Source organism: Sebastes fasciatus, chromosome 1 (assembly GCF_043250625.1).
Source record: "Sebastes fasciatus isolate fSebFas1 chromosome 1, fSebFas1.pri, whole genome shotgun sequence".
NCBI classification, from domain to species: Eukaryota; Metazoa; Chordata; class Actinopteri; order Perciformes; family Sebastidae; genus Sebastes; species Sebastes fasciatus.
The window spans coordinates 26199958-26219995 of record NC_133795.1 but is presented as its reverse complement, the minus strand read 5'-3'; the positions used below and the strand labels follow the sequence as shown (position 1 = coordinate 26219995).

General features: G+C 40.7%; 1 protein-coding gene across 7 annotated transcripts in view; it reads left to right on the top strand.

Moving 5' to 3' along the window:
- The window catches only part of anks1ab (ankyrin repeat and sterile alpha motif domain containing 1Ab), a 50769-nt gene that overhangs the window by 4451 nt on the left and 26280 nt on the right, over positions 1-20038 (top strand). For all 7 annotated transcript variants that reach the window (XM_074640059.1, XM_074640029.1, XM_074640048.1 and 4 more), the window contains exons 2-3: positions 10378-10453; positions 17290-17405. In XM_074640059.1, coding sequence (XP_074496160.1) covers positions 10378-10453; positions 17290-17405 — 192 coding nt within the window. The remainder of the gene's footprint in view (positions 1-10377; positions 10454-17289; positions 17406-20038) is intronic.

Genomic DNA, 20038 nt, shown 5'->3' with positions numbered 1-20038 from the left:
ATGGAAGTTTTTATTGTAAGTGACGTTTTAACTTTTATTCTTTAATGTCTTTTGTGTCCAGTGAGAGTTTTGTCTCATACAGACATTATTTTAATGTCAACGTCATGTAACTTGTTGCAGTTAGTTAGCTACCATTAAACCATTAAACCATTAAACCATTAAACCATTAAACCGTTAAACCGTTACATCTATCAAATAGCTAGTTTCTATGGTAACATGAAACAGTAGCTAGCTAGCAAGACCCTTTGGGGTGGAGAATATATTTAGTTTGCTAAATTAATGTCCACCAAAAAGTTGTGAGTTAATCTCCACTGTTGAGGTCTTGCTCATTAAAATGTGCATAAAATGTCCAATTTAGCATTAAAATATTATTAAAGCTCGCTATTTTTTTTTTTTTAAACCCAGTTTTCCAGAAAATGTCAAAATGTAGGCTGTTAAAACCATTTTAATATTCTAAACACACAGACACATTCATAGTTTAAGAAAAAAAAGCATAAATAGGAATAATGCAGGACAGAGCTCGTTAGTAACCTAGTAATTATGAGCTCATTAATAATAATAATTAGCCCTGCAAACACTGTGCCATGTCAAACAAAACAACAGCTGTACTGAATGAACCAACACTGTTAGTAGGGAAATTACTCCTCTACAATGCCTTTACATCTGCATGCATAGTAATTGCCACCTTATAGCTGTATGAAATACTTTAACTCACATCAGTGCAACATGATTTGTCTAGAAAAAGACACACCACACATCTGGCTCAAATTGTATGGTAATAGGCCTTTTTCACTGAACACATTTTGACATGTGACAGTAGGAAACGCACATGTGTAAATAATAAAAATAATAATAATGACTGAATTCCATTTAGCTGCTTTGATTTCAGGGTCCTGGCATTGTGCATGCTGGCTTACTGTCACTCTCACTGGGACACTTGAATAGAACAGAGACATCATTAGTGTTGTTAGTTACACCTGTACCTTTCCCACTATGACAAGTGAAAATGTCTGCTGTGAAAAAGGCCTATTAAGAGTGAATAATTTGGCATTCTTAAAGAGTGAGAGCTACATAGCTATTAATAATGTTCTTCACTGCAAACGGTTAGCTACTATTTCATGTTACCATAGCATATATCTGTTAAATTAAGCCCTCCTCAATTTTGTCTTTAATTTTAGAAAGTTGTTGTCAATGTCATTCATTTAGCAAATGTAGGCTAATTGTTTCTCCTGTTAAACTGTATTGTAGCTGCCTTGGAACATTTTGACATCCTCCTGTCGATGTTTGATGAGTTACAGAAATAGGAAACACGCACCAATAAACGACCAAATGGATCCATGAATGTAAGGTATAGCATACATCCACACTACTTTCACTACTCTTTGTGTGTTCATGTATTTTAAGGTAGATTCCTCCTTTTCCTTTTAAGATTAATACCCCAAATAACACACCTAAACCTTATTATATAATAACCGTTCCGTTCAGTGACCATTACACACTGTACTAATAATAGAAATGTCAGATATGATTAAGGTGATTGACGTCTTCGTCGCATCTGTTCAATACTCAAAAGGCAAAGGTTAACACAACCACATGTTACAGATGCTTGAGTGGCTTCATTCGTGTGCCTACTCTAAATTTCCCAGCGGTATTCCTCAGGTCATTACACATGCAAGCTTTTAAAGTGCATACTGTGTGTGTGTGTGTGTTTATATGCCACTACACCTACTAATGGCTGTGGTCTTACATAACACAAGTAGATTGGGACCCCTAATGAAAATACCCTTATTTTAACTTTAAACATGTTAACTTTGGTTTATTATAATCTTTTTGAATTAATATGATTTATACACCTTTATAATATAATAATTTTTAAATTGATAGTGTCAAAACAGATATACCATAGCTCTTATAAACCAAAATTAGTTTTCAATATCTATGAATTTGAATCGGCCACAGTGAGTATGAAATAAAATTAACTTACAAAAACATCTTCCTGTTGGTAAATCCAGTTGATACAGAGGGAATATTTTCAAAGTACATGTAAGCTGGTTTATAATTCATATAAAGAGCCACGGCAGAGTGAACACATCCCAAGATCTGGTTAGACAGATGTGGTACATGAATATGAGAGTAGTGGTGATGGTGTTGGCGGGGGCTGGGTGGGCGGAGGCACATTCCTGTTTCACCTGCCACATTGCCCGTAAAATATCTTACCAAGTGTAACACATGAGACGTCACGTTTCATCCAACCTGCCGTTATGCTGCTGTTCCACACATGCAAGGGCTAGACCTGTTCAAATTGTTTTGTTCAGATTTAAATTTAAAAGAACAACCATGGTGGCTTCCCAGTTTCATGACTCTTAAATAATTGTATTGTGTTATTTAGGCTGGTAAATGAACACATTTTTAAATGTTAATTTAAATTCAGACACTTAAATCTAGCTTTCTTAGTGGTGATCACCAGCTTGAAACTTACATCTGGCTTTCCCATGATCATACTAACTAAGTGATGCTTTTCACTGACGGCATGTCGTTTTGACGAACTTAGCTGGTCCTTATAGCAGCTGCTTACAAATTACTCAGATGTCAGATGTGACTATTTTGCATTTGGAAATCACAATTTGCGGGAAACATATTGCCAATCTGTAATATTTATATGGAACAAATGTGCAAAACAGTAATTACATTCAGTATCAATCTTTTGCAACCTTTTTATGATGTTAATTTCATAAAAAAACAAGAGGTGTTGAGAGCAGGGTTGTGGATGGTTGTATAAACCATTTTCCTTTAACACTGGTGTTTAAGATAAGATAAGATATATTTTTATTGTCCCCGTGGGGACATTTTTCAGGTCTCATTTCATAGTAGTTGGCTTTTAATTATTTAACCATGACCATGAGCTTTCCCTAATCTTAATTAAGTAGTTTTGTGTTGCATAAACATACATGTGTGTGACGTCTCAAAGGAAAACATAAAGCTGCATTACTTTCCCCCAAAACATAGTTTCTTATCAAAAAAAGCTTTGTAATTTGTAGGAGTTTCAAAAAGATTTATGGAATGTTAATGTGTTAATTTGGTCTAACAAAGTTATACACACAAGTATGCATAGACATACATGCAATAATGTTGTCAAATAAAGTTTATTAAAATCCTCAACCTTAAAATTTTGCTTTCAATAGAGATGAAACAAGTAGTTGATTAATCAATTAGTGGATCCACAGAAAAATAATCGTTAAATATTTTGATAATCGGTTAATTGTTTCAATCATTTTTTAAACCAAAATGCCAAATATTTAATGGTTCAAGTTTACCATTTGTGAGGATTTGCTATTTTACTTTCTCTCATGTGATAATTAATTGAATATCTTTAGGTTTTGGACTGTTGGTCAGATATTTGAAGACTTTACTTTAGCTTCCAGAAGTTGGGATGGCACTTTATAGGCCAAACGTTTAATTTAAAATATTTTTTAGTTGCAGCCCTACCTCTCATCCATCAGTCACATATATAGAGTTGATAAGTCTTATTTTGTACAGGTGGGAAAATACACACAAAGGAATTTAATTTATGATAATCTGACATTACCTTACATTAAGTCTCAATTCTAGCATTACCTGACGAGCTGGATGCAGGAGAACTACATGGTAAAATCTACACCAATGAGGTAACAGTATACTCTATTATACAGCAGGGCTGGCAATGTCAGAATATTACATTTATTTTCATGTAGTAGTTAATGAAGCTGGTGATCCCTGACTAAAATCAATAATAAAAAAAGCATTAAATAAATGCTATGTTCCTTAAAAGATCTCTACGATTATATGACTAAAATCAGTTTGACACTTATTATGATAATTGTAACTATAAAGTTGTGTCAAAAAATATATTCTTTACCCACAAACAGATTAATACATCTATGAGATATAGAAGACTCATGCCACCATGTCTCGCCCCATTTACAGTACGCCATGAAGGCCATCATGACTTCACTGTGATCATTCTTAGTAGCTTTATTGATGCTGTGTGGTTTCAAAGATGTCAAATAAATAAAAATCAATCCAAATCACAAGGACTGCTGGATAGAATTATGTGATCCGGGTCTTGTATAGCGTGGAGCTTCTGGCCCATCTGTCTTTATTGACAATGATACTGAGGCGGTAATCCTGTTTCCAGGCCAGCGCCAGTGAGGCAGGCAGCCTGTTTGGTTAGTTTATTATATCCAGCCATCATTTCCATTATCTGTTCTGCTTTTGGGCTCACTGCCATCATTTATGTGCAGGAGACATTGGCTCAGTGGACAATATTGTACTCCCTATCGCTAAAGCGCATTGTTCAAGATTATTTCACATTATATCTTATTAGCTAGCATGCAGTCGACTAGATGGGAGGAAGACAAGCAATTGCATGCAAAAAAAGATCTCAAGCTGAATTAAAAACACTGAATTTAGAGTATATGTCAGTATTTATACTAAATGTGCTTACTTTTTCATTGATCTGTTGACGAACACAAATGAAATGAAACCGAGAAGCAACTCAAAGTTTGACAAATTGTTAATGGTGAGGCAGCTTCAGGAACATCTTGTAAAACAAAAAAGGAAGTAAACAGTTTGCTTTCTCCTTTTGAAGTTTAATTAGCGGTAGTGTTCACAGTAGTCACTGTGTGATGATTGAGAGCTCATGTCCCATACAGTTGGTACAAAATGATTTCTTGTATTCTGACTATTATGAAGATTAACACACTGTATACAATTAGTTTTTAATGTTGGGACACAGCTGTGGCTTCTATAGTATTTGCTATTGTGTTCTTATAAAATAAAAATGAATGTAAATTGATTTCAGTTTCTGTTTTTTAGCTATAATATATCAATATCAAAAAAAGGAGAAATTCATAGGATTTATTAACAAAGGTCTACAGACAATACAATAGAAAAATCATAGGCTGAGAGGCAGCAAAACCAGTAGTCCCCACACTAGAGGCCTCTCCCCTCCCTTAAGCACTTCCCTCCCAAACTTGTTGAGCAATGCAGCACACCTGGGCAGAGCTACTGGAGAGGGAAAAGGGACAACAGCACAGAAAACACATACAGCCGTAACAATTGCACTATTAGTCAAAGTAATCGGAATTAGATATTTTTTTTAAATCGTGCAGCCCTAGTCGAAGCCATGTTGATTCAAGTCAGCAATCTGTTGTACTTTGATTGCCTGAAAAAAGATACAGTTTATGTTGCTCATTTAATCTTTCTTGGGCCCTTTTAGGTCCAATCAAAATCACAAACCCAAGATCAGTAGCAATTTAAGTTGGTTCCGACTTTGTAGTCCAGAGTTATACTAGAAAGTGTGAACCCAAGACCAATTTGGGTCAGGTCTGATTTTGTGTTTTCCGGCTCAGTCCATTTTCCACAGTTTTTGTAAGTCTTGCTAAAGGTTTATGTCAAATGATCCGACCACCAAGGGCTTGTGCTCTCATCTTAATCTCTTAGGCCTAAATTAAAATCAAGTCTTCAGAAGAGCTGGTGCAGATCCTGGGTGAAACGGAGAGCATCCAGGTGCTGCACTAGACCTCTTCTCTTAGAAGAACTATCATAACCTTCGTTTGATCAGTTATTTAGATTTGAGATCTTGTAATTCTTCAAATTACTTGTTTCCTATGTATTTTAACCTGTTTTGAATTTGAGTATAAACAAGTCATAATACATACTATAGAGGGTATGCAGAATGAGGCAAGTGCAGAGACATGAATCGATCACAAAATTTCCATCAAACACTTGACTCATATTAGCAAAAAATATTTCACCTTACTGTCAGATCTTTTTCACTTTCAAAACTTGAGCATGAAAAGGTGACATGAATTGGATAATTTTTGCAGCGTGTGCAGGATTTGATTTGTATTAACATGTAAATCACTTCAGGATGTGGATTTATCACTCAGAGTTGAGCACCAGAGATTTAATGACAGTCCACTCAGATCCCCATGTGCTTCATAACTGCACTATCAGTTACATTCCTGCGTGAATAGATCTTCTTAGTTGATTATTTCCATCCTGCTCCCAGACATTCACTAAAATTTCTGGAAAGGGCTCAAATTAATTCCCATTGAGAGACACCTTGCAGGTCAGGGTAACTGCATCTTTCCCTTTTTTTTAAAGATTATATTTTGGGCTTTTTGCCTTTATTAGATAGCACAGCTGAAGATGGACAGGAAAGGTGGGGGTGGTATCCATCTTCTCATCTAACTCCCGGCAAGAAAGCAAATAAGCATATTTCCCAAAATGTCAAACCATTCCTTTTAATATTTCCAACCTGATTCTCACCTGTCATCTGTGCTTGGTGTTTAAGGCTGAACTGGATTTAGAAGGTAAAGATACTAATGGAGCAGTTGTTAGCGCTGTCGGGTTTGAAGCTGCCAGCTGGCTGGTTTGTGTGGCGTTTGCGTGAGGTGTGAATGTGAGCGTGAATGGTTGTCTGTCCCTGTGATTGACTGCAGACCCTGTCCAGGGTGTACCCTCTCTCCCAAAGTCAGCTAGGATAAAGAGGCGTAGTCCCGCCCCTTCTGGTGGAACCACATGGGACCTTATTTCGGAAAAAATATGAACGGTAGTGAGAGACAAATATTTTATTGATTTGAATTGCGCCATGAATTACACATATGATGTTTGTCAATTTAAAAGATAATTTTGCAAGTCAAAAAAGTCACAGTTTGTTGTAGTATCATTTAGTTTTGTGTGAAACCGCTCAGTGAACTACATCTCTCGTATATATATCTCACCAACACTAGCTAGCTAGCTAACTTAACTATGTTCCTCGCATAAATGAAACGTTATCTTACCTGATGGGTTTTATCCAGTGACTCCTGGTCTTTTTATCAGCTGGGAAGTGAAATAAGGAGCCAGATCCGTTGCTGGTGTGAGTGCATCCCAGTACGAAACACAAAGGCATCGTAGCTTCAGCGAAAGAGACGCCACTTACACGACTTTTGAGTGTGTCGTCTTTCTAATTACGTAGTTTCACAGTCTGATGTGACTTTCTTGACTTGCAAATTTATGCTTTAAATTGACAAAAATCATACGTGTGATTCATGGCGCATTTCAGACAGGATCAAAAAAATTATTTGTCTCTCGCCATTGACTATCGTTCATATTTTTTCCAAAATAAGGTCCTATGGTGGTCCACCGGAAGGGGCGGGACTTTGCCTCCCTATTGGCTCTAGTACCTCTTGAGGTGCTGCATTCATATGGAATCAGGTAGACGGCAGACGGACAACCCCTTCTGGATGGCACGGGAAATTCAAACAAACAATCCGACTGAATCGAAAACGAAAACGAAGCAAGCATGACGATATGTTGTTATGGCGATGTCGTATTGTTTACAAAGTGTGTGTTATTTTATGTAATTATTTTAGAAATGCATTTAGCTATAAAATTCAGCTTTCTCTTAATATTCTATTGCAAACTTAAAAAACGTACTCCTTGTGTTGTAAGCTACATAACATCCGGTTGTAAATTCCGTCGCGGAGGATGGCGATGGCACATCTACCGTTAGCGTTGCCGGTATTCTCTGCCAGTCTCCCCTAATTTTACCATCCTGCTCTCGTCCACTAAAATTATATCTGCTTTGCCATCTACCGTCTGCCTGATTCCATCTGAATGCAGCTAATGGATGGATGGAAATACTTATGGACCAATTGACCTGAGTTCACATGGCAACTCTATTTCAATATGCTTGATATATTTGAGAATAACTTTCTCCATTGTATAACAAAAATATATTCAATATATTCTTACCCTATCCCAGTGCCAAACATCTTTCTAGGCTATTTATACAGCGGATGAGTCTGCATGTGCATGATCTTATGAAATATTTCAGCCCTCTGATGACGTTCGCTTCCCTAGAGGCAGCATTTTGGTGACGGGTGTTAATAAAGGTGCACTTAAGCTCAGATGTAATGTAGTCCTGATGTGTGTCTGTGTGTGATATAGAATGTAACTGGGTTAATTCAAAGAGTAATGTGAGGTCTGTATTGCTGGAGGCATATGCCACGCGTCCCACGTGTCTGACTTCCAAATGAATCAAGGCTTTTTCTGCAGTGTTGATGCCACTAGCGAAGTGCATAGGGCTTTTTCAAACACTAAATATTACATCAAATAAGCCTGACTGTGTCTCTGGTGTCACTAGTGAAAGCCGAATCAGCTTTTCAGGCTCGCAAAAATCTTCATTGGCTGATTGTGAATAGACGACTCTAGTGATTCTAAATTTAGTTCCCAGTCTGATCTGCAATAGTTCGCACACAGAATTTTAGGTGACCCCAGCCTGCTGATTCCCTTGTTTTAAATCATGTACTTGCAGATATCCTCTTTTCTATTCTACAATAGTCAAAGAATATATCAAATGCTATTAATATGTATAGTCTGTTCTCTTTTTAATGGGGCGAATGGTACATTTGTTCTGTGCATGATGTCCTGTTGCCCTTGAAGCATGAAGTGTCAGCAAGTAGTTTGGTGCTCTGCAGACAAATTGCTTACACTTCACCAGCGATAAGTGATTATTATTCAAATATGCAGTACATGTGATAAATCACAGACTGTTTGCTTTAGTTGGAATATCATTCGTGACTCATGAATATACTACTGTGTATAGTTATAGGGAAGAAGTATGACGTTGGGAACTTCAAAATGTCTGTTCCAGTCGAGCTTAATGAAATCAGTGAAATACAATCCTTGTATTTGAATGTTTAATTAGAGGGAACGGAGACGGGACATTAGGATAACAACTCACCTCACACCTTCTGTAAGTGGTCCCACCTTATTCAGTTTTCATGCTGTTGTATTTAAAGGAATAGTTCGACCTTTTGGGAACTGCGCTTACTCACTTTTAGAGTTAGATGAGAAGATTGCTACCACTCACATTCACTTACTATCTACTTTGTTTAAATGAGAAAAATGACAAATTGTGGTTTTATATGGGGGTTGGGTGCGGGACTATTTCTTGACTGGACACAGTGACTTCCTGTTGTCACTATGAGTTTGACAGGAAACCAGCCCGACCCCCCAAAAAAGCACAAATGCTTTGGTTTGTCTGGATTAAACAAATGAGATACAAGTGTTAATTAGCTGGCTTTAGAGGTGCTGGTAGTTAGATTGGCTCTGGATGAAGAAATTGACAAACAATGCTTGATAACTTACTGTATCAAGCACCAAAAACACTTTTGTTGGGACCTGAGTTACTGTTCAGTTCTCCAGCAAATAAACAAAAGCAAACAACCTGGAAAAATTTATTTTGGCTCTCCTGGAAAGCCAGAGACTACTTAAATAAACATTTTTGGCTCTAAGCCCCTAAACAACTCTTCTCTGAGTCGCTCTGTAATCTCCTGCATGCAGCATTGTGCTCACTTAACCTTGCAGTAAACTGTTGCCTTCTTCTGTGAAGCTTAAATAATACAGGTCTGAGAGGGCAATCAAATACTCAGAAAGAAACAGTCGGCAACAGATCTGAATCTCTGGAGGGTTAGTTTGTGCACTATGGACTTGGCGACAAGACTACCTAAGAGGCCTCAATAATTTGGAGTTTCAAAAGCTTCTAGATTGTAATTCACCTTATCACCCTGCTGTGTTTTTTGCTGAGTAGTGGGTTAGTCATTGAATTGTTGTCCACGTTGGACTGTTGTTTGTAATCCATCATTGCAAAGCAGCCCGCCTCCTCTTCCCCAACACTCAGCAGCTCTCTGTCCTCAGTCCTCACCCAGTGCCAGTCCTTCAGTGTTCCTGTTCTGTAATTGGTTTGGCTGTGGTGGCGGATGGAGGACGGTTAGACAGCAGTTTAGTTTTAGGGCTGCCACCTCTTAGTTGATTAGTCGAATAATCTGTTGTTTTGGTTTTAGTCCAAAACTACTTGGCCACAGCGCGCTCCGGTGCAATGCTCTTGGTGGGATCTCTTGTTGGGTCTCTAAACTTTAGAGTATGGTCTAAGACTTGCTCTATATGAAAAGCGTCTCGAGATAACTTCTGTTATGATTTGACGCTATATAAAAATAAATTGAATTGAATTGAATTGAATTGAATTAGACGACTAAGATTTCTTTAGTCCATTAGTCGTTTTGTATGCTTTTTTTCATGCTGAATTTCCTAGAAACTTATGAGCACATCTCTGGTAAACACAAGATTTAAAGTGGTGCTTTTGTGTGATTCTTTGTGGAGAAACTCAGTTTCACAGATCTGTCGATTAAATCAACTAATCGATCAGTCGACAAAGTCGCTTAAGCATTTCTTTAGAGTTGATGCATATTTTGCAGAATTTAAACATAGGATTCCACACTGTTCTGTATTGATTTATTCATTCGTTATTGACATTTTCTGGTGTTTCCTGCTTGTTCTCTTCAACAGATCGAGAAGATCATGAACTTGATTGGAGCAGGCATTGAAACGTCCAAGAAGAAACAGCCCACCCCCCCAAGCTCAGGTAATGCCTCACCACCTATTCTGTTTTCACCAGATCAAATTTTTAATTTATGCTGAATAGAGTTCCCTTTTTCTTCCAGCGATATAATTTATTGGTTGGTTAATGCAGAATGACAACTGGGTCTGGGGGATGAAGTGAGTCTCATTCATTAACCATTTATAAAGCTCTTAATTGCCCTTGGTGCTGCGTTCATGATAGCTCTGTAGAGCTTATTGGAAAAGAATTATATGTAATGTTGCCAGTGGGCAACCTCAGGTCTGAAAAGTGAAGCCAATGCTGAAGTGTCTTAAACTTGCATTCTTTCTAATAGCCAGCAGGGGGCGACTCCTCTGGTTGCAAAAAGAAGTCCGATTGTATAGAAGTCTATGAGAAAATGAGCCTACTTCTCACTTGATTTATTACCTCAGTAAACATTGTAAACATGAGTTTATGGTCTCAATCACTAGTTTCAAGTCTTTTTCAATACAGCATGATGTTCATTTAGTAAATTATGGTCCCATTTGGAGTCAAATAGACCATAAAGCAGGGGATGCTTCAGGGCTTTGCTACCTTGTGATTGACAGGTCACTACCACGGCGATGTCCGGTCTGGGTGTTGACTACGTTTTTGTTTTTCAGCGTGTTTTCAGTTCATGAAAGTTAATCGTAACATTTTGGTTGCCTAAAAATGTCTTGTACTTAGCTCCACCCTCTCGTGTCACTTCTGGTTGCAAAAAACGAAGATGGCAACAGCCAAAATGCCGAACTCGAGGCTTCAAAACGGCAGTCCACAAACCAGAGGGTGACGTCAACGTCCACTTCTTATATACAGACTATGAATGTTAGCAGCAACCAAACATTTTACACCCTGTTAGAGAGTTGCTATTCAGTATTCAAACACACCTTCAAAGAGGATGGAGGAGTTTATTTTGTCCTTATAAGTCACAGAGATTCGAGCTGACATTTGTTTGGCACATTGTTGTTATTTGTTACACACAAAGTTTCCACTCTGTGGGAAATCTAATTTCTAAATTCCCCTCACTGTCATATTTTTTGTTTTCTGGAGTTACTGTATATCTCGATAGGGCTCAAATTGATAGTACACTACTTTTCATCAAGTGTCCTTCAGGCAGTGCAGAGGGAGAAGCCAGCTGGCATCAGCTCAGCTTGTTTAGATAACACTCCTGAGTTGATACAGTGTAAACCTACCACCTGCCATAAGGTGATTTCATCATACAGTATTGTGTAACAGCTCCTCCAGGTATGCACAGGACTGCCTTTCCAAAGTCTCATCAGATTTATTAGGATAAAATGTTCATTAGTTATGCGCAATATCTTTCGTTGATTAACATTCTGCTGAGCACAGCAAGGTGGAATACCACCCGAGCTGAAAGACAGAAACGGTAAAATATGTGGTTGTGATAAAAGGACATAAAGTAAGGACGCATAGAAGTAAAAAATAAATTACATGCTTTTACTGCTGAGCCACCATTTAACCCTACATGTGTCAGTGTGTCAGGTAATTATATTACTGTACATCTTACATCACTCTTTAAGTGTATATTGTACACTTAAAGTGTATACTGTATAGGCCCTATGTCTATTAAGTTAAAATGTCACTACTGTTATAGTTTGACCTATGCATCCAATTAAAATAAATGCTGAGTGTGTAAAATGTTAAGGACATCTGCTCATTTAATCCCACTGATTTCATGTATTCAATTTTACTCTCTGTTATGGAGGGGAACTGTAGATGAGGGGAATGAAGAGGGTGGGTTTCTTTAAGCTTTTAGATAACTAAAACTCTATTGTGAAATTAAATGAGTATTCTCCAATGTAGTCATATAATAAAACAAAAGTAAACTTTCAGAAGCAAAATGCAGCCTTGCATGATAATAAAAGAAAATCGCAGACAATTTAAACGACAGTTGAAATACATTTAAAAAGAGAAGGGAAGAAAATGAATAAACAATTAAACACAATAAAATAAAGCATAAAATAAATATAACTTTTTCTATGCACAATATAAAACAGTAACCACACCAATTATCATTAGCATAACCACTTTCACCATCTTCATCTTAATGTTCTCTAATGTGTATTTATATCACTTCCTTCCAGGCTGCTTTTAACCAACACAATATTAATATTCGTTAACATTATTTTAAGCCAAAAGGAGATGCGTATTAGAAAAGCAATCCTGGTTTCCATTGCGGTGTTAATTTATGATTTTAATTGTAACTTGACTTCCAGCACACCCGAGCATTCTTAGATTAATTGCTATCCTGACAATTAAGACCCGAGGTTATCACGCATTACATAAGAGGAAATATGTTTTTTTTTTTTTTTGTGTCTTCTACACGTATAGGTGTGTGCTATTTATAGGTCCTGTTTGAAGAACAGCATGCAGAAAGTGTCCCAGATTCAGCTGAGTCATGCAGTTGCTGCTCCGATTCTAATCGGAGATCGTGCACAAGTAGTTCTGGAGGTTTTGCGAAGATGCTTTTGTTGCTGTTTTTGTGTGTGTCGCTTTGTAAAGAGGTCATTTGGTTTTTTTCCTCAATGTAATGAAAGGGAACAAACAGGTACCCTTCAGAGTCATCACTAGGAGAGGGAGGGAGAGGAGAGGAGAGGAGAGGAGGGGAAAAGAGAAGGAGATAAGAGAGATTACACAGAGATGGAAACCTAAATTGTCACCCTTCCTTCGACTTTCATCTTTTTATTGTGACAGAACTGGGAAACCTTATCCTCTATCCCTGTTTTCATGTATTTTCATTCTATCCACCTTTTCCTCGTATGCTGTCCCCTTCGTATCAGGGCGGTCAATTCATCCTCCGGAAAGCAGATTTCTGAACATCCAATTTTTGTGGCTACAAAAACCAGCCCTGCAAATTTTTTGCGCCATTCTGCATGCTCAAGGATGAGGTTGTTTGTGTTTGCGTGCCCATCACGAGTGCCTCCTCGATTGTGTGCTAAGAGAGCACTGAGTAAATGAGCTTAAAAAGAGAGAGGGAGTGGAGAGAGAGCTCAGCTAACAGCACACAGGAGGCATCGGCTCGGCTTGTGTACAGGCACACTCTGACGTTCAAAGGAAAAGGAGTCCACCTTCAGTTTCCCCTGAATTAATTCAGCTTTGCGGCTCATTTTCTCTACTGCTTGGGTGTGTTGACAAGGAGCTAGTGCTTTTTCTGCCGCTCTGATAAAGAGGCACGGCTTTATCTCGGCACAACCTCTACCTCTTCCTCTGTAAATAGGTTTCTTTTCGGGCGCTCCTCGGAAGCCACGTCTAGACCTATAGCCATGCTCAAACAGTACAGAAACCCACGTGGATAGATTTGACAGCTTGGCCTGTTTAACAGGGGATAAGACAGTGACCCAGTTCCCCCCCACGGAGGAGCATTGGATACTCTGTCAGTCAGTAATTAGGTCCTACTACCGTGGGAGGTGTTGCTGTCCCAAATGAATGGAGGTAATTGGATGGGGTGGCGGGTATTTTTAACAGTCTTTGTCTGGATATTGTGGCGCAAGAGCTGACTTTGGCATGAGGCTCAGGAGGAAAAGAGTAAAGACGGAGGAGGAGTTGCGGGATCTCGTAGTGAATCATAATTAGTCCACTTCAATCCTTCTTACGTCCTATTACCATCTTATCTCGCTCATATGTTTCATCGCCTCCTCCTATTAGTCTTTTCTCTGTCTCTTATCTGTCTCATTCTCTCCCTCTCCCTTTCTCTCTCACTCCCTCCTTCCGTCATCTTTCTCCTCAGTCAGGGCAAATCTGACAGCAGACTCCTCTTCCCTGATAACGAATGATGAGCTTTGGTCCTCGCGGATGACTGACGGGTCACGGAGACCTGACGTGGCCTTTTTACCTGATTGTTAACAGCCAGAGCAACAGGGGTTGCAGGCGGCCAATTACGGAGGAGGTTCAATCAATAGCCCTTCACTTTGCTTCCCTCTGTTGGCACCGCTTCTCCTTGCCCTGACTGCCTTACCGACTGGCTGACTACCCATCTGGGAATGTGTGAGGTGATTGCAAGCAGCTTGAAAGCCTGCATAATTACGCTCTGCCTGCAGCTGTATTCAGATAACACCAGTGATGGACGCAATGAGCAGCAGCAGCCCTGCATAGGTGGGTGCTGAAGTCTACCACTCTCCTGTGTAGACTGTGTAGGCAAAGTCAAGAGTTGTTTTTTTACCCAAAATCCATCTTAATTATGTATTATCTCACTTGTTTATCCAGGCTTTTTTTCCCTAGTAGTAGCCTCTGTTGTGCTCTAAATTAATATGAGATTGAGCATCTGGAAGTAGGCTATGGAGTTTGCCTCTGTTCTGTCATGCTGTATGACTTGGTGAGATGGAGAAGAGACAGGACTTGAAGTGTGTGTCGTCTCTTCTCTTCTTCTCTCCTCCTGGACGAGACTTTCTGCTGACTTGAATTCAATGCCGCCCTCCCTTGTCCTACCATCAAAGTGAGATGTAATGAATTAAAGCAGTCTGCTAACAAGCAGGGGCTCGATGAAGCTCCTTGTTTCGATATCCCGTGTTAGCCTTTAAGAGATGTGGAGTTGCTCCTGCAGAAAAGGAATCGGGTCTTCGTCATCCCTTTTACATTCTAGTCATTCTCGGCAGAGGAGGACTGTGATTTTTTTGGGGGGGCTCTCTCTCAGTGCTTGCTCCTTTGCCTCTGATGGTGGTATCCTCTCTGCACTGCATGGCAAGATCAGAGTGCCTCTGCAATTCTAATCAGTGCAGTATGGGAGAGAGAGAGAGAGAGAGAGGGAGAGGTGGGATAAGGTTAGTGAGAGACAGACAGACGGAAGAAGAGTGAGTGTGTGTGTGTGTGTGTGCATTTGTATGAGAACGAAAAGGGAGAAGGGTGGGAAAGGGGTAGAGAGAGAAAGACGATGAAGACAGAGAAAGAGTGTGTGTGTGTGTTTGCTCCAGTCTGTGTGTTTGAGGACAAGAGAGGCAGGGTAGCGAGACAGAGCAGGGGGAGAGAGAGAGAGAAGCAGAGGGAGGAGAATTGATAAAGTGGGAGAGTGAGGGAGAGAGAGGTTGGTTACGTGGAGCAGCACCCCACTTCATCAGGCAGCATACGGCAGCCCTGCAGTGCGATCACACACACAGTATGGGAAAGGGGCTATGAGATCGAGAGCGAGAGAAAGAAAGCAGAGAGAGAGACGAGAACGAAGAGGTGGGGGGGGGGGAGTTAAAAAGAAGAGCTTGAGGGATTTGCTTGGATGAGAAGGGGGGGATGATCTGAGCCCGTTGTGCCGCCTGTCGTGGATGTGGGGAGGACGGACGCGGCAGCAGTGGCCAAGGCTGAGGCAGATCTGTGGTCTCCCGTGTAGAAGTATAGCCGGCGTCAGGACGTTATGCCCTGTGAGCAGTGAGGGGTTTGCGCGTGAGAGCCAGGAGCAAGCTGCTGTGACTGCATCTGCGCTGCCTGCCTGCATGTCTCAGACAGGCAGGGGATGCAGCAAACCTCTGCCCTGAGCACAGAGGCTGCTAGCTGTACCCAGCGAGGAGAAGAACCAGGTGGGCTGGGGTGGGAGCTGGAGGGGGGGGGGCCTCAGGAAGGAGCTAGCTTTAACCTGCACTGTGGTCCCGCAGTTATTCTCGCGTCAGAGTGAAGGGGGCTCACCTGGCCGTCCATTGGGTTGGATCTGAACCTTGGATTTACCGCTTTTGAGAGATGAGAAGCACGTTCTCTTCTGGCGGAAGAGCCGCACAGCCAGAGTGAAGAGTGTGTGTGAATGCTGGGCAGCACTGGCACCACCACCAAGGACACCGAGCCTTTCTCCACTGGCAGACAGCTTACCAGGAGCTTCTTTATCAAGGAATCTATATTTGGATTTGATTATGAATTGAGGAGTTTTGGAAAATCAGCACACTGTGGGGAAATCCTATAAGCCAACATTTCTTTTTTTTTTATGTAGGATTTCACAATATGTCTACCTGACCTGCTCGCTCCTTGTGGCTTCTGGAGTAAAAAGACGAACAAAATGATTTAAAGCAAATGTGTATTCCTTGATCAGAAAAAAATAACACGAGTACCTCAACAGTACTTTAGAATGCTGCTACCTTCATTATATGAGCCGTGTCCTAGCTCTCAAAGAGATTGACCAATGAAGCCATGGGACTCAGCCAGAGCTTTACAAGTATGTGTTGAAAACCGTGACCAATTTATTTTGGGGGAACTGAATATTTCTGTGTTACACCCTGATGGAGTAATTTCTGATTTTAGGGGATAGTTTTAGTAGAGTAAATAATGTGTGATGTATGAAAATGTTTGATTTAGTGATAGATGTTCCCATTTCCCCTCAGCCTTCAAATTGATTTAGCCTCTTGACTTGTGTTCATATTGTTATGTTTTTTGGACTAGCTAGGCACTTCTTCTTACACTCGCTCATCTGCTCACTAAAGGAATGTTTAGTGAACCCTGTTTGTTGGAAGATGCCGTAGTGGCTCAGTCCAACATAACTAACTATACCAAGCTTCAGATGGGCTTCCTTCCCTGCACTACCTCCACCCTCGCCTGACATTCTCAGTCAGTCACACTAACACCAGTGGGTGTATATTAGTCCTAGTCAGTCCCCCCTGCAGGGCTTGAGCTGGGCCTGCAGCACTTCCTACCCTCCTCCTGTGTTTGAGTTTAGCTGGGCCCCCACCCGTACCTCGGGAGCCCCTCACCCCCGGCCTGGACCCTGTCTCCCCCCCACCCCGCCTGGTGCTGCTGCACTCGGCTCTGCCTCTGCTGGCCGAGGATGATGTGGCAATGCCATGTGTCGTCCTCCGAGTGCCGCTGCTACCGGCTGAACGGCTTCTCCCTGCTGAAGCGCTTCCCTCTCTCGGCAGATGGGGCCTGTGGTAAAGCCCTGGACCAGCCGGTCGGAGAGTGGCTGGAGCACGTGGGGCTGCCGCAGTACGAGAGCAAGTTCCTGCTCAATGGCTTCGACGACCTACGATTCATGGTGAGTCACCTGCGGCACGTCATCTCAGGGGGTCGGTTCCACTTTACATCACCCGGTCTCTCCCCTGTGTCAACCCAGCTGCATTTGTCTTTTTATGTCACCACGCTGCTCTCTCACCCTCTGCTTGTCTGTCAGTAGCTCCACTCACCCCCCACCCTCTCCTTTTCTCTTTCCCACTCACCCCTGCACCGTTTCTCTTCCTTCCCCCTTTCCGCTCTCCTCTTCACCTCCTGTGCAATGCATGACCCTGCTAAGATTTATGGCCCCACACTGAATCCCTTTAAGGAGTATGGGCTGTCATCAATGGAAAGACAAATGACAACCATTAACTTTTTCCCAGAGTTTCCAATCACGCTGCCTCATTTACCGTACAATTTTAAAGCCACCTCCACCCCCTCTTATATTGAATCTTCTGATTTACAGTCACTGGACTAGACCTCCTTGTAGATACAGTCAGATAACCTGGTCAAACAAAACCTAAACTCACTGTAGTTGCATGGTTTGCTTGCCAAATCTCACTAAATCCTCTACCCAGTATGCTCTGCTTGTGGGTCTTGCAATAAATGCACAATGTATGATTAGACTGCAGCGGCATGCTAATGTTCTATTTATATTAGGGGTGGAACGGTACACAAAATTTGGTATGCACCTCGGTTTTGGGGTCACAGTTCTGTATGTTTTCGGTACAACAGGGAAAACAAAATGAATAATGAATAGGCTAAATTTTTTCACATCTGTTCAAAACATGCATTATTCTATAGCATTAGTTATTGCTTTGGCATGGTCTGAACCTGCAGTGGGAGCCTGCCTGAACACTGTGGAGAAAAGGACTCGCCGTCCAGTCTGTTTTTGTTTTGTTACGCTAATCGACACATTCGAGTGATGCTGTTGGAAATTAAATGAAGTGTATCCACACATATACGCGACTGAACAATGTCGGCATACAGCTTAACAGAATTCGTTATTCATTGAGCTTGACTAACCGGGCAACGCTGACTAGCATGCTACAGTGCCGCTACAGCTGATAGACAACAACTGGTGCGCTGCCAAAACTTTCCGGGTAACTCTCGCTCCAGAAATTCTGTTCTGTGCGTGCGAGTAGTAGACACAAACAGCTGTTTAGGTGACAGGGCGTATCCAAAGGATGTTGTATATCGAACCAAGCGTCCTGCACCGAATGGTTTGGGACGAATACACATACCATTCCATCCCTAATTTATATACTGTATACTCCTGGTTTTTAAGAGTTCATTTACACATTTTTGGCATGCAGACATTTATTTTGGTTACAAATTTATTATTTCACTAGCAAGTAAATTATCAAAAGCCACATGATTCGTCCACTGTGATGGTTTAAAAACATGATCAGACAGTTTCTGGAAATCATTGACACACTTTGGATGAATGTTTTGCATTTTTGAAACATCTCCATCAGATTATATATTGATAGATTCATCCAGCGGCAGCTCAAAGGACGTCCACATTCTGACTGAAAGCATTATCATGTTTCCCGTAGAGAACATTGCGAGGGTACTTGATATTGCAATTGTTGATGATAGTAGAAAACACCATTACGTTTTTCTATCCTGTGGTCATGTTACTCTGAAAAAACATGGATGTACACTGTAAATAACTAGGTCTAAAGGGTAAACGCGGACATTTCTCACACCACAGAGCTGCATCAGCACTATGGGCTATATGTTACATCAGTTTGTCACAGCTGAGCTCACTTAAGTGAGACCAGTAAGCTCAGAGGGAAAGTGGTTGTATTCATAAAGCGTTCCAGTTGAAGAGTGCTGCTCTCTAATCTGTTTTTCTTACTGAGATCACAACATAATGGGAGTCCTGTTGAACACGTGATCACTCCTACTACGAGGTGCTGTGGAGATACAAGCTTTAGGCTCAGATTTGTATTTGTGCATGAGGTGACAACAAGCCTAAATAAGTAGTATGTGTAGTCAGTATATACAGTATAGTCATAGTAAAAGGAATACAGTAGGGGTGTGCGATATGGATTACAGCCAGACGAGCTCATATATCTGCAGATGTTAGCTTTTTAGTAACAAGACATTGTAGTACAGAAACGCCAAATATATGTTTGAGGTCATTTAGAAACATAGTTTATCCACTGGAGAACAGTGACAAGTTTAATTTCCAACTGTAAAATGTCCTGCTCAGTGCGTTTCGTGATCACAATGTGAAAAATTTAATTTAAAGGATCCATTTTTCTTGGTGTATTTTATGCCTTTTTTCACAAGCAGAGAGGAAATGAGGGGAGATGGATATACAGTAGATAGGAAATGACTTGGAACAAAGGAAATGAACCGATGATGTTGCGTTCATAATTAATGGTATGTAATCCCTAGACCACCTGGACACCCAAGGATCCTTATCTAAAATGTTAGTGATATCGGTATCGGCCTCAAAAATCAGTTGGGCTTTAAAGAAGACCTATTATGCTTTTTCCTTTTCCTTTAGTGTGTTATATCGTTTTCTGTGCCTGTAAAAGGTCTGCAAAGTTACAAAGTCCAAAGTCCAGGCCAAAGGGAGTTACTCTCCCCCACAGAAACACTGCTCCTGAACTGCCTGAAACACCTTGATGGAAGTCCCGCCTTTTCTTCCGTAACGTGGTG